At 47.5% G+C, this 16440-nt stretch overlaps 2 protein-coding genes across 2 annotated transcripts; both read left to right on the plus strand.

Annotated features, from left to right (window-relative positions):
* Positions 1-2208: 2208 nt before the first annotated feature.
* On the plus strand, positions 2209-9764 carry LOC118357948 (dual specificity protein phosphatase 26-like). The gene is made up of 4 exons (XM_035735253.2): positions 2209-2403; positions 2573-2912; positions 3409-3620; positions 8973-9764. Exons 2-4 carry the CDS (start codon positions 2734-2736, stop codon positions 9182-9184), a joined length of 603 nt encoding a protein of 200 aa, XP_035591146.1. The 5' UTR covers positions 2209-2403; positions 2573-2733; the 3' UTR covers positions 9185-9764.
* Positions 9765-11516: 1752 nt separating this feature from the next.
* Positions 11517-16051, plus strand: LOC118358527 (gamma-glutamyl hydrolase). The gene is made up of 9 exons (XM_035736459.2): positions 11517-12069; positions 12581-12695; positions 13848-13898; positions 14018-14102; positions 14265-14403; positions 14767-14873; positions 14972-15065; positions 15393-15530; positions 15710-16051. Exons 1-9 carry the CDS (start codon positions 11868-11870, stop codon positions 15826-15828), a joined length of 1050 nt encoding a protein of 349 aa, XP_035592352.1. The 5' UTR covers positions 11517-11867; the 3' UTR covers positions 15829-16051.
* The last annotated feature ends 389 nt before the right edge of the window (positions 16052-16440 follow it).

The raw sequence follows: 16440 nt of genomic DNA on the forward strand, positions 1-16440 counted from the left end.
CCTAGACCCTTCCGTCATCATGGAGTGCTTTGAGAGACTAATCAAGGACCATATCACCTCCACCCTACCTGACACCCTAGACCCACTCCAATTTGCTTACTGCCCAAATAGGTCCACAGACGATGCAATCTCAACCACACTGCACACTGCCCTAACCCATCTGGACAAGAGGAATACCTATGTGAGAATGCTGTTCATCGACTACAGCTCGGCATTTAACACCATAGTGCCCTCCAAGCTCGTCATCAAGCTCGAGACCCTGGGTCTCGACCACGCCCTGTGCAACTGGGTACTGGACTTCCTGACGGGCCGCCCCCAGGGGGTGAGGGTATATATATATATATGCCATTTAGCAGACGCTTTTATCCAAAGCGACTTACAGTCATGTGTGCATACATTCTACGTATGGGTGGTCCCGGGAATCGAACCCACTACCCTGGCGTTACAAGCGCCATGCTCTACCAACTGAGCTACAGAAGGACCACAACATTTCCACCCCGCTGATCCTCAACACTGGGGCCCCACAAGGGTGTGTTCTGAGCCCTCTCCTGTACTCCCTGTTCACCCACGACTGCGTGGCCACGCACGCCTCCAACTCAATCATCAAGTTTGCGGATGACACAACAGTGGTAGGCTTGATTACCAACAACGACGAGACGGCCTACAGGGAGGAGGTGAGGGCCCTCGGAGTGTGGTGTCAGGAAAATAACCTCACACTCAACAAAACTAAGGAGATGATTGTGGACTTCAGGAAACAGCAGAGGAAACACCCCCCTATCCACATTGGTGGGACAGTAGTGGAGAGGGTAGTAAGTTTTAAGTTCCTCGGTGTACACATCACAGACAAACTGAATTGGTCCACCCACACAGACAGCATCGTGAAGAAGGCGCAGCAGCGCCTCTTCAACCTCAGGAGGCTGAAGAAATTCGGCTTGTCACCAAAAGCACTCACAAACTTGTCACAGGAAGGCCATAAAGATCATCAAGGACAACAACCACCCGAGCCACTGCCTGTTCACCCCGCTATCATCCAGAAGGCGAAGTCAGTACAGGTGCATCAAAGCTGGGACCGAGAGACTGAAAAACAGCTTCTATCTCAAGGCCATCAGACTGTTAAACAGCCACCACTAACATTGAGTGGCTGCTGCCAACACACTGACTCAACTCCAGCCACTTTAATAATGGGAATTGATGGGAAATTATGTAAAATATATCACTAGCCACTTTAAACAATGCTACCTAATATAATGTTTACATACCCTACATTATTCATCTCATATGTATATGTATATGTATATACTGTACTCTATATCATCTACTGCATCTTTATGTAATACATGTATCACTAGCCACTTTAACTAAGCCACTTTGTTTACACACTCATCTCATATGTATATACTGCACTAAATACCATCTACTGTATCTTGCCTATGCCGCTCTGTACCATCGCTCACTCATATATCTTTATGTACATATTCTTATCCCCTTATACTTGTGTCTATAAGGTAGTAGTTTTGGAATTGTTAGCTAGATTACTTGTTGGTTATTACTGCATTATCTGAACTAGAAGCACAAGCATTTCGCTACACTCGCATTAACATCTGCTAACCAAGTGTATGTGACAAATAAAAGTTGATTTGAATTTCGGACAATGACCCAACATACCTTAAGGCTGTGTAAGGGCTATTTGACCAAGAAGGAGTGATGGAGTGCTACATCAGATGACCTGGCCTCCACATCACCCGACCTCAACTCAATTGAGACGGTTTGAGATTAGTTGGACCGCAGCGTGAAGGAAAAGCAGCCAACAAGTGCTTAGCATATGTGGGAGCTCCTTCAAGACTGTTGGAAAAGCATTCCTCATGAAGCTGGTTGAGAGAATGCCAAGCATGTGCAAAGCTGTCATCAAATCAAAGGGTGGCTGCTTTTGAAGAATCTAAAATATATTTTGATTGATTTAACACTTTCTTGGTTACTACATGATTCCATGTGTTATTTCATAGTTTTGATGTCTTCACTATTATTCTACAATGTAGAAAATAGTACAAATACAGAAAAACCAATAGGTGTCCAAACTTTCGACTGGTACTGTATTTTCTCTATGGATTTAATGTATTCTGTCATTCATTATGTGATTAGTTTACCTCCCTAAAGAAACCCTATCTCAGAATGACTAGCCATGAGAAAAATTTAATGAATGTATTTTGGTGAAGTTGAGACGGAGGCACATACACCCTTGCCTGCCAACTAGCTTTCAGATCTTTAAATAGGTAGCTATTTTGATGCGAAAGCAAAACAGTCTCTGTGAGCCTTGTGAAAAACGCATTGAATTTGATTTATGGGACAGGGCATCAGATGGCTCTGAAGACTCCCAGGAGCGAGCAACTCTGAAGCAAAGCACCGGTATAAAACCTACACCTGTTCAACTCTCTTTAGGATCCCTGTGAAACAAACCTACAATCATTACTTTTGCTGCTCTAGAAAGAAGTATGGAGATGTAGTCTGTCTCCCTTGCATAGTGATAGACAAGATCCTTTATACAGTAGGGCTCATTTACACTGTTCTTTCCAAGGTCCGGTTCCAGCAAAACGCAGCAGCTGCAACATATATATTGTTTAATTATCTTCATTCTCGGACTGGGCTTCAAACCATTTTGAAGAAAAACTGGATTTGTATGTAACCTGTGGAGGTATTGTATCAGAGCTTTATCAGATATTGTAAAAGCAGAACAAAATGTCTTTTACCTCCAAACTCCCCCCGTCCTGGAACGACAGACCCCCTCCTCGTAAGGTGGAGATTGACCTGAGTTCACCAGGGCTGGCTGTGTTGGAGCTGGAACGACTCCTGTTCACTGGGAAAGCCATCAACAGCCATGCAGACGAAGTATGGCCTAGGCTTTACGTTGGAGACCAGTAAGTGCAGTGACAATACTTTTCCTTTCATATTGGTTGACACTAGAATTTAACCTAGGGTCACTTTAAGTGGACAAGAATTTTGTATGTCGTCGGCTCCATAGAGACTAATCCAAGGCATCATTTGGACAAGGCTCCGATGTGTGTAAGGGGAGCTGATCATAAATCAGTTTTTAAATGCTTGGGCCCTCTAAAGTAACTTGAGTGTGTTCGGTGTTGGGAAAGTGCATAGGTTTATCTCGTAATAGTTCCCAATGTGGACCTCAGTAGTGTGAATTCTTAATATCAGATTGCCAGATATTTGCTCTTATCCAATCTATATAGATCTAGCATAAACGTAAGGCCTCAGTGTCAACAGACCTGGAAATTGTTACTTGTTCATTGTAGACTGCACTTATTTGTTTATTCTAGTCTTGTCCTCAACATGTGCAAACAACCATTTTCATAGTTATGCGATACTGTTTTTGAATAATTTTGAAACTTGTGGTTTTCATAGGGACAGTGCTACGAATGTCCGCCAGTTGGCCAACCATCATGTCACCCACGTCTTGAATGCAAACCACAGTAAACGGAGAGACGGTGCGGAGACTTACCTGGGAATGAACATCAAGTACTTTGGCATCGAGGCTCATGACTCCTGTAACTTTGACATGAGTGTCAACTTCCAGACTGCAGCAGACTTCATCCACAGGGCCCTCAGTGGAGGAGGTGAGTGGAAGTCCAGACCAGGGGCTTGTTCAGTGGAGTTGAGTGGAAGTCCAGATCAAGGGCTTGTTCAGTGGAGGTGAGTGGAAGTCCAGATCAAGGGCTTGTTCAGTGGAGGTGAGTGGAAGTCCAGATCAAGGGCTTGTTCAGTGGAGGTGAGTGGAAGTCCAGACCAGGGGCTTGTTCAGTGGAGGTGAGTGGAAGTCCAGATCAAGGGCTTGTTCAGTGGAGGTGAGTGGATGTCCAGATCAAGGGCTTGTTCAGTGGAGGTGAGTGGAAGTCCAGATCAAGGGCTTGTTCAGTGGAGGTGAGTGGAAGTCCAGTTCAAAGGCTTGTTCAGTGGAGGTGAGTGGAAGTCCAGACCAGGGGCTTGTTCAGTGGAGGTGAGTGTATGTCCAGATCAAGGGCTTGTTCAGTGGAGGTGAGTGGAAGTCCAGACCAGGGGCTTGTTCAGTGGAGGTGAGTGGAAGTCCAGATCAAGGGCTTGTTCAGTGGAGGTGAGTGGAAGTCCAGATCAAGGGCTTGTTCAGTGGAGGTGAGTGGAAGTCCAGATCAAGGGCTTGTTCAGTGGAGGTTAGTGGAAGTCCAGATCAAGGGCTTGTTCAGTGGAGGTGAGTGGAAGTCCAGATCAAGGGCTTGTTCAGTGGAGGTGAGTGGATGTCCAGATCAAGGGCTTGTTCAGTGGAGGTGAGTGGAAGTCCAGATCAAGGGCTTGTTCAGTGGAGGTGAGTGGAAGTCCAGATCAAGGGCTTGTTCAGTGGAGGTGAGTGGAAGTCCAGATCAAGGGCTTGTTCAGTGGAGGTGAGTGGAAGTCCAGATCAAGGGCTTGTTCAGTGGAGGTGAGTGGAAGTCCAGACCAGGGGCTTGTTCAGTGGAAGAGGTGAGTGGAAGTATTTTTTTAAATTGAACCTTTATTTAAATAGGCAAGTCAGTTAAGAACAAATTCTTATTTACAATGACGGCCTGCCTACCCTGGCCAAACCCGGACGATGCTGGGCCAATTGTTCGCCGCGCTTTGGGACTCCAAAGTTCAAAAAGGGAGTTTAAAAGTTAAGTACTGCCTCATTGATTGTACTAAAGTACTTCATCGTTTATTGTATGTTCTAGCTTGTTACAGAGTAATACATTGTTCCAATGGAAAATGTCTGTATAATGTTAAAAGTGTAGTATGGCCAAGTGTATGATGAAATGTGCATTGTACATGTCAAAGAATTGTTTCCTATGCAAACATGACATTTCTATCTGCAACGCAGTGAAAGGTCACACTGAAAGGAAGCAGGAGTTTCCAGAGGGGAAGTTACAGTACCACACTGTGCTTAATGGGAAAAATCCATGTTCTCTACCCTCTACCCCCTCCCCTCCACCTCTCCCTTTTTCTACCCCTTACCTCTCCCTCTTTCTACCCCCCACCTCTCCCTCTTTCTACCCCCCACCTCTCCCTCTTTCTACCCCCCACCTCTCCCTCTTTCTACCCTCCCACCTCTCCCTCTTTCTTCCCCCTCACCTCTCCCTCTTTCGAACCTCTACCCCCCACCTCTCCCTCTTTCTACCCTCCCACCTCTCCCCCTTTCTTCCCCCCACCACTCCCTCTTTCTACCCCCCACCTCTCCCTCCTTCTACCCCCCACCTACCCCCCCCACTCTTTCTACCCCCCACCTCTCCCTCTTTCCCCCCACCTCTCCCTCTCCCTACCCCCCCACCTCTCCCTCTTTCTCCCCCCCACCTCTCCCTCTTTCTACCCCCTAACCTCCCTCCTCTCCCTCTTTCTACCCTCTACCACCCCACCTCTCTCTCTTTCTACCCTCTACCCCCCACCTCTCCCTCTTTCTACCCTCTACCCCCACCTCTCCCTCTTTTCTACCCTCCACCTCTCCCTCTTTATACCCTCTACCCCTCCACCTCTCCCTCTCCCTACCCCCACCTCTCCCTCTTTATACCCTCTACCCCCCACCTCTCCCTCTCCCTACCCCCACCTCTCCCTCTTTCTACCCCCACCTCTCCCTCTTTCTACCCCCTAACCTCCCTCCTCTCCCTCTTTCTACCCTCTACCCCACCACCTCTCTTTCTACCCCTACCCCCACCTCTCCCCTTTCTACCCTCTACCCCCACCTCTCCCTCTTTCTACCCTCCACCTCTCCCTCTTTATACCCTCTACCCCTCCACCTCTCCCTCTCCCTACCCCCCACCTCTCCCTCTTTATACCCTCTACCCCCCCACCGCTCCCTCTTTCTACCTCTCCCTCTTTCTACCCCCCACCTCTCCCTCTTTCTTCCCCTCACCTCTCCCTCACCTCTCCCTCTTTCTTCCCCCTCACCTCTCCCTCTTTCTAACCCTACCCCCACCTCTCCCTCTTTCTACCCTCCCACCTCTCCCCTTTCTTCCCCCCACCACTCCCTCTTTCTACCCCCCACCTCTCCCTCCTTCTACCCCCCACCTCCCCTCCACTCTTTCTACCCTCTACCCCCCCACCTCTCCCTCTCCCTACCCCCCACCTCTCCCTCTTTCTACCCCCACCTCTCCCTCTTTCTACCCCCCACCTCTCCCTCTTTCTACCCCCACCTCTCCCTCTTTCTACCCCCTAACCTCCCTCCTCTCCCTCTTTCTACCCTCTACCACCCACCTCTCCCTCTCCCTACCCCCCACCTCTCCCTCTTTCTACCCCCACCTCTCCCTCTTTCTACCCCCACCTCTCCCTCTTTCTACCCCCTAACCTCCCTCCTCTCCCTCTTTCTACCCTCTACCACACCACCTCTCCCTCTCCCTACCCCCACCTCTCCCTCTTTATACCCTCTACCCCCCCACCTCTCCCTCTTTCTACCTCTCCCTCTTTCTACCCCCACCTCTCCCTCTTTCTTCCCCTCACCTCTCCCTCTTTCCCCCTCACCTCTCCCTCTCTTCCACCTCACCCTCCCTCTTTCTTCCCCCACCTCTCCCTCTTTCTACCCCCACCTCTCCCTCTTTCTACCCCCCACCTCTCCCTCTTTCTACCCCCCCACCTCTCCCTCTTTCTACCCCCCACCTCTCCCTCTTTCTCCCCCCCCACCTCTCCCTCTTTCTACCCCCCCCCACCTCTCCCTCTTTCTACCCCCCCACCTCTCCCTCTTTCTACCCCCACCTCTCCCTCTTTCTACCCCCACCTCTCCCTCTTTCTCCCCCCCCACCTCTCCCTCTTTCTACCCCCACCTCTCCCTCTTTCTCCCCCACCTCTCCCTCTTTCTACCCCCCACCTCTCCCTCTTTCTACCCCCACCTCTCCCTCTTTCTTCCCCCCACCTCTCCCTCTTTCTACCCCCCACCTCTCCCTCTTTCTACCCCCCACCTCTCCCTCTTTCTACCCCCACCTCTCCCTCTTTCTTCCCCCCACCTCTCCCTCTTTCTACCCCCACCTCTCCCTCTTTCTCCCCCACCTCTCCCTCTTTCTACCCCCTAACCTCCCTCCTCTCCCTCTTTCTACCCCTACCACCCCACCTCTCTCTCTTTCTACCCTCCCCCCCACCTCTCCCTCTTTATACCCTCTACCCCCACCTCTCCCTCTTTCTACCCCCCACCTCTCCCTCTTTCTACCCCCCACCTCTCCCTCTTTCTCCCCCCCACCTCTCCCTCTTTCTACCCCCACCTCTCCCTCTTTCTACCCCCCTAACCTCCCTCCTCTCCCTCTTTCTACCCTCTACCACCCCACCTCTCTCTCTTTCTAACCTCTACACCCCACCTCTGCCTCTTTCTACCCTCTACCCCCACCTCTCCCTCTTTCTACCCCCACCTCTCCCTCTTTCTACCCTCCACCTCTCCTCTTTATACCCTCTACCCCCCACCTCTCCCTCTCCTACCCCCACCTCTCCCTTTATACCCTCTACCCCCCCCCACCTCTCCCTCTTTCTACCCCCACCTCCCCTCTTTCTTTCCCCACCGCTCCCTCTTTATACCCTCTACCCCCCACCTCTCTTTCTCTTTCTCCCTCTTTCTTCCCCCCCGCTCCCTCTTTCTACCTCTCCCTCTTTCTACCCCCACCTCTCCCTCTTTCTTCCCCCACCCCCCTCTTTCTACCCTCCACCTCTCCCTCTTTATACCCTCTACCCCCCACCTCTCCCTCTCCCTACCCCCCACCTCTCCCTCTTTATACCCTCTACCCCCCACCTCTCCCTCTCCCTACCCCCACCTCTCCCTCTTTCTTTCCCCCACCGCTCCCTCTTTCTACCCTCTACCCCCCACCGCTCCCTCTTTCCCTCTCTTTCTACCCCCACCTCTCCCTCTTTCTTCCCTCACCTCTCCCTCTTTCTTCCACCTCACCTCTCCCTCTTTCTTCCCCCCACCTGTCCCTCTTTCTTCCCCCACCTATCCCTCTTTCTTCCCCCCACCTCTCCCTCTTTCTCCCCCACCTCTCCCTCTTTCTACCCCCACCTCTCCCTTTCTTCTCCCTCTTTCTACCCCCCACCTCTCCCTCTTTCTACCCCCCCACCTCTCCCTCTTTCTACCCCTACCACCCCACCTCTCTCTTTTCTACCCTCTACCCCCACCTCTCCCTCTTTCTACCCTCTACCCCCCACCTCTCCCTCTTTCTACCCTCCACCTCTCCCTCTTTATACCCTCTACCCCCCACCTCTCCCTCTCCCTACCCCCCACCTCTCCCTCTTTATAACCTCTACCCCCCACCTCTCCCTCTCCCTACCCCCCACCTCTCCCTCTTTCTTTCCCCACCGCTCCCCTTTATACCCTTCCCCCCACCTCTCCCTCTTTCTACCCCCACCCTCCCTCCTCTCCCTCTTTCTTCCCCCTCACCTCTCCCTCCTTCTACCCTCTACCTCTCCCTCTTTCTACCTTTCACTCTTTCTTACCTCCACCTCTCCCTCTTTCTACCCCCACCTCTCCCTCTTTCTAACGCCCACCCCTCCCTCTTTCTACCTCCCCACCTCTCCCTCTTTCTACCCCTCACCTCTCCCTCTTTCTACCCCCCCCTCCCTCCTCCCCTCTTTCTTCCCCCTCACCTCTCCCTCCTTCTACCCTCTACCTCTCCCTCTTTCTACCTCTCCCTCTTTCTTACCTCCACCTCTCCCTCTTTCTTCCCCCACCTCTCCCTCTTTCTACCCCCTACCCTCCCTCCTCTCCCTCTTTCTTCCCCTCACCTCTCCCTCCTTCTACCCTCTACCCCCCACCTCTCCCTCTTTCTACCCTCTACCTCCCCACCTCTCCCTCTTTCTACCCTCTACCACCCCACCTCTCCCTCTTTCTACCCTCTACCACCCCACCTCTCCCTATTTCTAACGCCCACCCCTCCCTCTTTCTACCCTCCCACCTCTCCCTCTTTCTACCTCCCCACCTCTCCCTCTTTCTACCCTCTACCCCCCCACCTCTCCCTCAGGTATAGTGCTGGTGCACTGTGCAGTGGGGGTGAGTCGTTCAGCCACCCTGGTTCTTGCCTACCTGATGCTGAGACAGAACCTGACCTTGGTGGATGCCATCTGCGCCGTGAAGGACAACCGCGGTGTGATCCCCAACAGAGGCTTCCTCCGACAACTCATCAACCTGGACACCAAACTGTATGGCCACCTCCGCAACACTACCTACACCTAGAAGACTGATTATATCAGCTTCTATTCTATTCTCTTTCGTCTATTTGAGCAGTGGGTCACAAACCTTTTCTTTTTTGGGAAACATTTATAAAAAATAATCATACTGTGACACTTTCTGTATTTTCAAAGTTCTATATCTTGAAAATGTAATTGCTGACATGCAAAACATTTTGGTACTGTACCAGCAGTAGACTAATGAAACAAATACCAAAATATAGTTTGAGTGTAATTTTCCTTTAAGTTGGTGAAGGCTATGTGGGAGACTTGCATTCTAGTTCCCAGTATTCAAAGTTTAGCTGTATTCCATGTTCTGCTTTTCCTAGCAGTGTCTGGCTGTAGAATTATTTTTACATACCTCCCTTTAGAGATAAGACCTCTGATGGTTTGGAGGTCAAACTTGAGAAACCTGTCTTATTGGCAAATAAGTGGCAATATTATGTAGCCTACTGTAACTTAAGCTTGTGTTGTACACATTTTCGGCAACATACATTTGTTTATTGAGTATTTTGTATGTTTCAAGCTGATATGAGTATGAAATTACTATGACATATTAAAGTATGTGTGTATACATTTTCCTAGTACTTCCCTGTTTCTTCCTTGTGTTGCAGAAGCTCCGGGTTCCAACCACAGAACCTGTGACTTCTCTATTTTCTCCCAGCATGACACCATGCCCCATGGCATAAATACTGTACCTCCACATCATGGTGTCGGTTCATCTGTAAAGGCTTTGAATTTAAATGTCATTTAATATTTCAATGCATGTCTCTTCTAATTGTACAGGGTTAGCCTATATGAAAAGGTGACACCTTAAATTAATAGCCTATTCACCCAGCAGGTCAAAATTCACAGGCTTGTCTGGAGCCTATCCTCTACTGGCCTTTAAAGGTCCAATCCATCCGTTTTATCTCAATATTAAATCACGCCGACTCGGTCTCAACCTTTAAGTCTTTATTGAAGACTCATCTCTTCAGTAGGTCCTATGATTGAGTGTAGTCTGGCCCAGGAGTATGAAGGTGAACGGAAAGGCACTGGAGCAACGAACTGCCCTTGCCGTCTCTGCCTGGCCGGTTCCCCTCTCTCCACTGGGATTCTCTGCCTCTAACCCTATTACGGGGGCTGAGTCACTGGCATACTGGTGCTCTTTCATGCCGTCCCTAGGAGGGTTGCGCCACTTGAGTGGGTTAAGTCACCGACGTGATCTTCCTGTCCGGGTTGGCGCCCACCCATGGGTTGTGCCGTGGCGGAGATCTTTGTGGGTTATACTCGGCCTTGTCTCAGGAAGGTAAGTTGGTGGTTGAAGATATCCCTCTAGTGGTGTGGGGGCTGTGCTTTGGCAAAGTGGGTGTGGTTATATCCTTCCTGTTTGGCCCTGTCTGGGGGTATCGTTGGATGGGGCCGCAGTGTCTCCCGACCCCTCCTGTCTCAGCCTCCAGTATTTATGCTGCAGTAGTTTGTGCTGGGGGGCTAGGGTCAGTCTGTTATATCTGGAGTATTTCTCCTGTCTTATCCCGTGACCTGTGTGAATTTAAGTATGCTCTCTCTAATTCTCTCTTTCTTTCTGAGGATCTGAGCCCTAGGACCATGCCTCAGGACTACCTGGCATGATGACTCCTTGCTGTCTCCAGTCCACCTGGCCGTGCTGTTGCTCCAGTTTCAACTCTTCTGCCTGCGGCTATGGAACCTGTTCACCGGACACGCTACATGTCCCAGACTTGCTGTTTTCAACTCTCTAGAGACAGCAGGAGCGGTAGAGATACTCTGAATGATCGGCTATGAAAAGCCAACTGACATTTACTCCTGAGGTGCTGACCTGTTGCACCCTCAACAACCACTGTGATTATTACTATTTGATCTTGCTGGTCATCTATGAACGTTTGAACATCTTGGCCATGTTCTGTTATAATCTCCACCCGGCACAGCCAGAAGAGGACTGGCCACCCCTTATAGCCTGGTTCCTCTCTAGGTTTCTTACTAGGTTTTGGCCTTTCTAGGGAGTTTTTCCTAGCCACCGTGCTTCTACACCTGCATTGCTTGCTGTTTTGGGTTTTAGGCTCGGTTTCTGTACAGCACTTTGAGATATCAGCTGATGTAAGAAGGGCTTTATAAATACATTTGATTTGATTTCTGGGTCAAAACTAACTAGCTTACTGTGATTGTTTTAAATTAAAATTGTCATAAAGAAACAAACCTAGATATAATCACAGATACATTTCTCAAGCAATAATTTGGCTAGGACTGTCTGGGAGTGGTCTGAGTCGGGAGGGGGAAACTGAAAACTAGTTGTTATTGGCAGAGAGGTTTGGAACTCTTTAAACAAATTTACCACCTGGTGATGACAATATAGTGTATATATAGTGTATATAAAACACAGGAAAATCGGCACTGGGCCTTTAAAACAGAATTACCTGGTTCCACTGCTAGATATGATGTGGCTCATTAATGTATCATCTGGGACTTACCAGCTAATGCAAACAATGACCACATACACATTTTGCAACAAAGGAGTCTCCATTTCCAATTATGTTATGGCTCAATTAACCACCTGATAAATATGTTTGTCTGGTGGAATTACAGATATTCTTACCTGACAATAAAATAGTGCACAGGACCGTGTGCTTCAAGAAATCTCACATGTTAAACTGGAATCTCCTGACTTCCCCCTTGCACATTGCGTAGGAGTTGTCATGCAGGCTTTTTCTATAAGTGCTTCCTCCTTTTTAGTTTTTAATAACACACTGTCATACAGGGAGACAGATCTGTTCGACCTGAACTGTGAGAAAATGTTACTCACTGTGGTGTTGTGTTTACCTGTAATTTTTTTCCCGTGGAGCGACTCATTACCGACGAGACGACAGCCGGGTCCAGTCAACAACCGACCGATTATTGGTGCGTAAAAAAAATAATCGTTTTTTGTTGTTGGGTAAAACGCTAAAAAAAAATACAATATAGAAAAAACTAACAAATTGTATACAACGGTACAAACATTACAAACAGTCAGAGGAATACCGACAATACATTATAAATACTTGTACAAAGATTGAGTTTTGATGCCTATGAGAAGAAGAACTTGTGTTAATATACAGCTAAATTGGTTTTCGACTCAAATGTACATGTATGAATATGGAATTTAGCTAAAAATAACAATTAGGTTGCATAGAGCAATAACTTTGTTTTGAAGAGGAATAAAGTCAATACATGCTAAATTGAAATTGTTATAGAATTTATATATGAATGAAAATGAATGGACTCTAGAGGCAGAAACTGAAGACAGTGAATTACTTTTGCTCATTATGTAGTCTACAGATACTCTCATCAAACTTCACTGGAACTTTTTGAGAAGTCCTGATGGATGGATACTGTTATGGACTGTAGCTTATAATGTCTGTATGTCCCACAGGAATTTTAACTCAAGAAGTAGAAGATGATGTGATGAAGCCATTTGGAAAGACCTACATCCCTGCTTCCTATGTCAAGTATATAGAGTCAGCGGGAAGTAGAGTGGTACCTATCAGGTAGGCCGACATAAAGTTCTCAACTTCTCACTTTTGATAAGTATCCTTTTTCCTCTGTTTCATGAACAAAGCAAAATCCATACCCCAAGGGGGTACATACCAATATTACATCTACACTGCTGTAAAAAAGATTTGCTCCTTTCAGATTCTCTATTTTTGCATATTCTTGATAGTGAATGTTATCAGATCTTCAACCAAAATGCAACTGGGTCATAAAGCAAGACAATGATCCAAAACACACAATCAATTCTAGATGAAAATGGCTAAAAGGCAACACATTTGATGTTTTGGTCCAGACCTTATCCCAATTGAGATGTTGTGGCGGGACTTCAAACAAACAGTTCACGCTTGAAAACCCACAAACCCTCTTCCATGCAGTTCTGCATGGAAGAGAGGGCCAAAATGAATCCACAGCGACATGAGAGACTGATCAACAACTACAGGAAGATGGGCCTCCCGGGTGGCGCAGTGGTCTAAGGCACTGCATTGCAATTGTGCTAGCTGTGCCACCAGAGATTCTGTGTACGAGCCCAGGCTCTGTCGCAGCTGGCCGCGACCGAGAGGCCCATGGGGCAGCGCACAATTGGTGCAGCGTCGTCCGGGTCAGGGAGGGTTTGGCTGGCAGGGAGGGTTTGTCTGATCGTGCACGGGCTGGGAGATGACCAGGGCGCCAGGTGTACAGGTTGGATGTGCATTGTGTCAAGAAGCAGTGCGGCTTGGTTGGGTTTTGTTTCGGAGTCCGTACAGGAGTTGCAGCGAATTGGTTACCACGAAATTGGGGAGAAAAAAGGGGAGGAAAAAAAACTACAGGAGTCATTACAGCTAAAGGTGGCAACTGGTGACAACCAGTTATTGAGGGGGACAATTCCTTTTTCACACAGGGGCATTGGGCATTGGGCATTGCATAACTTTGTTTATGAAATAAAGTAAATGTGTTGTTTGTTAAGTCAGGTCCCCTTGAGATAATATTAGGCTTTGGTTGACGATCTGATGACAATCACTATCAAACATGTGCAAAAGTAGAGAAGATTTGAGAGGGGGCACATCCTGGAAATAACATATTGAACATAGCAGCCTATGTCATCCAAAATGTATTTCTCAAACCTTCAAAAGCTTTACCCCTTTTAATCAGTGCCTGTTCCTCTCCTACAGGTTGACTCAAAGTACTGCCGAGTATGAGAAGATTTTCAAGTCAATTAATGGGTCAGCTATTGTATTATAATTTCTTTCCTATATAGGAATTGTGTGTATTTTATTGTTTTTACGTGATTGCAAACCAATGTAAAATTATTGATTGATTTATTGATTGATTAATCTCACAGCATGCTACTCATCGGAGGTTCGTCAGATCTCGAGACGTCAGACTTTGCAAAGGTGGCAGGGATCTTCTACAGGCTTGCCCTCAAGGTCAGTGGTGCTGCTGAACAAAGCTGGCTATTGTCTGTCTATCTAACGCTCTGTAGGCCTCTTTTTACATCTGTCCATTTGATTGTATGTATGTTTACCATCAGTAAACATCTCACATTATCCCAAAAGTGTCTAATAGCCTGATGTGTTCCCTTGTTTCAGGCCAATGATGCTGGAGACTCTTTTCCTATCTGGGGCACATGTCTAGGGATGCAACTGCTGACTTGTCTGGTGGCTGGAGAGAACCTGCTGACCAAAACCACAGCTGAGAACATGGCCCTTCCCCTGAACCTCACCAAAGGTATGGCCCAATCCTTTCACACCTCTGTAGGGGAGTCAAGTGCTAAGAATAAGGTCAAAGATACGGTTTGGGACTGGGTCTGAAGCATAGACTGAATGGTCTGAAGACTTCCTAATGATGCACATGCTAAAATGGACCACTGGAGGGCAGAGAATACTGCCGATCAAGACAGAAGAAGAGTGGTCTTATGTCAACATTTCAATGAAGCTCATGAGGGAAACTACATCCTGACAACTCCCACACTTATTGTAAAACAGTTTCTATCTTCACGTAGTGCATTTATGCTTCCTCTTGAATGAGTTTTGCTCCCTATGGTTGTAACCTAAAGAACTACATTGGAATGTCTTTCCTCTCTCCCTGCAGAGGCCCATTCCAGTCAAATGTTCCAGGGGTTCCCCAGTGATGTCATGAAGGCATTATCCCAGGAAGCTTTGACAGGGAATTTTCACCACTATGGAGTGACCATGAAGGTGCAATCAGATTTCAAATGAGTATTGGTTAGTGTACAGCTCTGTTGAACACAATATGACTCTGTACTGGTGTTGACTATTAACTCCTTTGCTTACAGACATTCAAGGAAAATGAGAAGTTACAACGTTTCTTCTCCATCTTGTCCACGAACACAGCTGAAAATGGTGCCATCTTTGTCTCAACCATGGAAGGTATAATCAACTACAAGTAGAATTACAGTTTTAAATGTGTCATCCATTCAATGAATAAAATGGGCCTGTAAAAGATCACAGTGATTTACATAGTTTTTTACATAAAGCAGTTTGGGTGGTCTGCATAATCTGTATGAGCTATGCTGTACATATGAATGGTTGTTATCATTATAATAATTGTATTCACTAAATTGTATAGTGTAATGATACTATTGCTCTGATTGCTCACCACCAGGAAGGATGTCTAAGGAAATAGGGTGTAGTCTGCTCGCTGTCATAAGGTAACGTGAGATCCTGTGTTGAGTTTGGAACTGTCTTCCCCCCCAGGGAGGACCTACCCCTTCTATGGGGTCCAGTGGCATCCTGAGGTGAACCGTTTCCAGTGGGACCCCAAACTCAACTTCCCCCACTCCTCAGACGCTGTACGCGTGGCCTCCCTACTGGCTGAGTTCTTTGTCAATGAAGGTGGGTAATCAGATCACACCTATTGAAGTTTAATCGTTGTGTTCTTTACAGTCAGACAGATACAGTATATTGTATTGTACATGTTATTTTATGACAGTGTAGTGTTAACTAGTGAGGTTTCGTAAATTGTGAAATTTGGCCTTTTGGATGCACAATACAGTTTTATTCTGTGTTAAAAGGCAGGAGAAGTATGCATCACTTCGACCAGCCTGAGGAAGAGGCTGTGTCACTCATATACAACTACACACCAACCTACGCTGGCAACTTCACTGGATACGAGCAGATCTACTTCTTCTGAGATGTTGAAGTTCTGCCCTCACAACTCTATAATTCATCCCTGATGTTATTATGGGATGTTATGAGAAGTTTACCATGGGCACGAATTGTTGTTGGGCGTAAATTCTTATTGTTGAATGAATTCAACCTTCTGGCCCAATCTACACTGAACAAAAATATAAACGCAACATGTAAAGTGTTGGTACCATATTTCATGAGCTGAAATAAAATATCCCAGAAATGTCCCTTTGCCAACTTTCCTTTGCATTTCTCCTTTGCCAAGATAATCCATCCACCTGACAGGTGTGGCAGATAAGATGATTAAACAGCATGATCATTACACAGATGCACCTTGTACTGGGGACAATAAAAGGCCACTCTAAAAATGTCCAGTTTTGTCACACAACACAATACCACAGATGTCTCAAGTTTTGAGGGAGTGTGCAATTAGCATGCTGACTGCAGGAATGTCCACCAGAGCTGTTGCCAAAGAATTGAATGTTAATTTCTCTACCATAAGCCACTCAAGTCTTTTGAGAGAATTTGGCAGTATGTGCGGTTGTGAGGTGGCGAGCGGTTTGCTGATGTCAACTTTGTGAACAGAGTGTCCCATGGTGGGGTTATGGTATAAGGT

This window comes from Oncorhynchus keta, chromosome 25, assembly GCF_023373465.1.
Source record: "Oncorhynchus keta strain PuntledgeMale-10-30-2019 chromosome 25, Oket_V2, whole genome shotgun sequence".
Taxonomy (NCBI): domain Eukaryota; kingdom Metazoa; phylum Chordata; class Actinopteri; order Salmoniformes; family Salmonidae; genus Oncorhynchus; species Oncorhynchus keta.

What these genes read in the sequence shown, in the direction of transcription:
- LOC118357948 (XM_035735253.2), top strand. Translation starts at nt 2,734, where the DNA reads ATGTCTTTTACCTCCAAACTCCCCCCGTCCTGGAACGACAGACCCCCT. An exon ending in AGGCTTTACGTTGGAGACCA is followed by an intron (nt 2,913 to 3,408) that starts GTAAGTGCAGTG and finishes TGGTTTTCATAG; the next exon opens with GGACAGTGCTACGAATGTCC. An exon ending in CAGGGCCCTCAGTGGAGGAG is followed by an intron (nt 3,621 to 8,972) that starts GTGAGTGGAAGT and finishes CCTCTCCCTCAG; the next exon opens with GTATAGTGCTGGTGCACTGT.
- LOC118358527 (XM_035736459.2), top strand. Translation starts at nt 11,868, where the DNA reads ATGCAGGCTTTTTCTATAAGTGCTTCCTCCTTTTTAGTTTTTAATAAC. An exon ending in ATTTTCAAGTCAATTAATGG is followed by an intron (nt 13,899 to 14,017) that starts GTCAGCTATTGT and finishes TTAATCTCACAG; the next exon opens with CATGCTACTCATCGGAGGTT. An exon ending in TCCCCTGAACCTCACCAAAG is followed by an intron (nt 14,404 to 14,766) that starts GTATGGCCCAAT and finishes CTCTCCCTGCAG; the next exon opens with AGGCCCATTCCAGTCAAATG.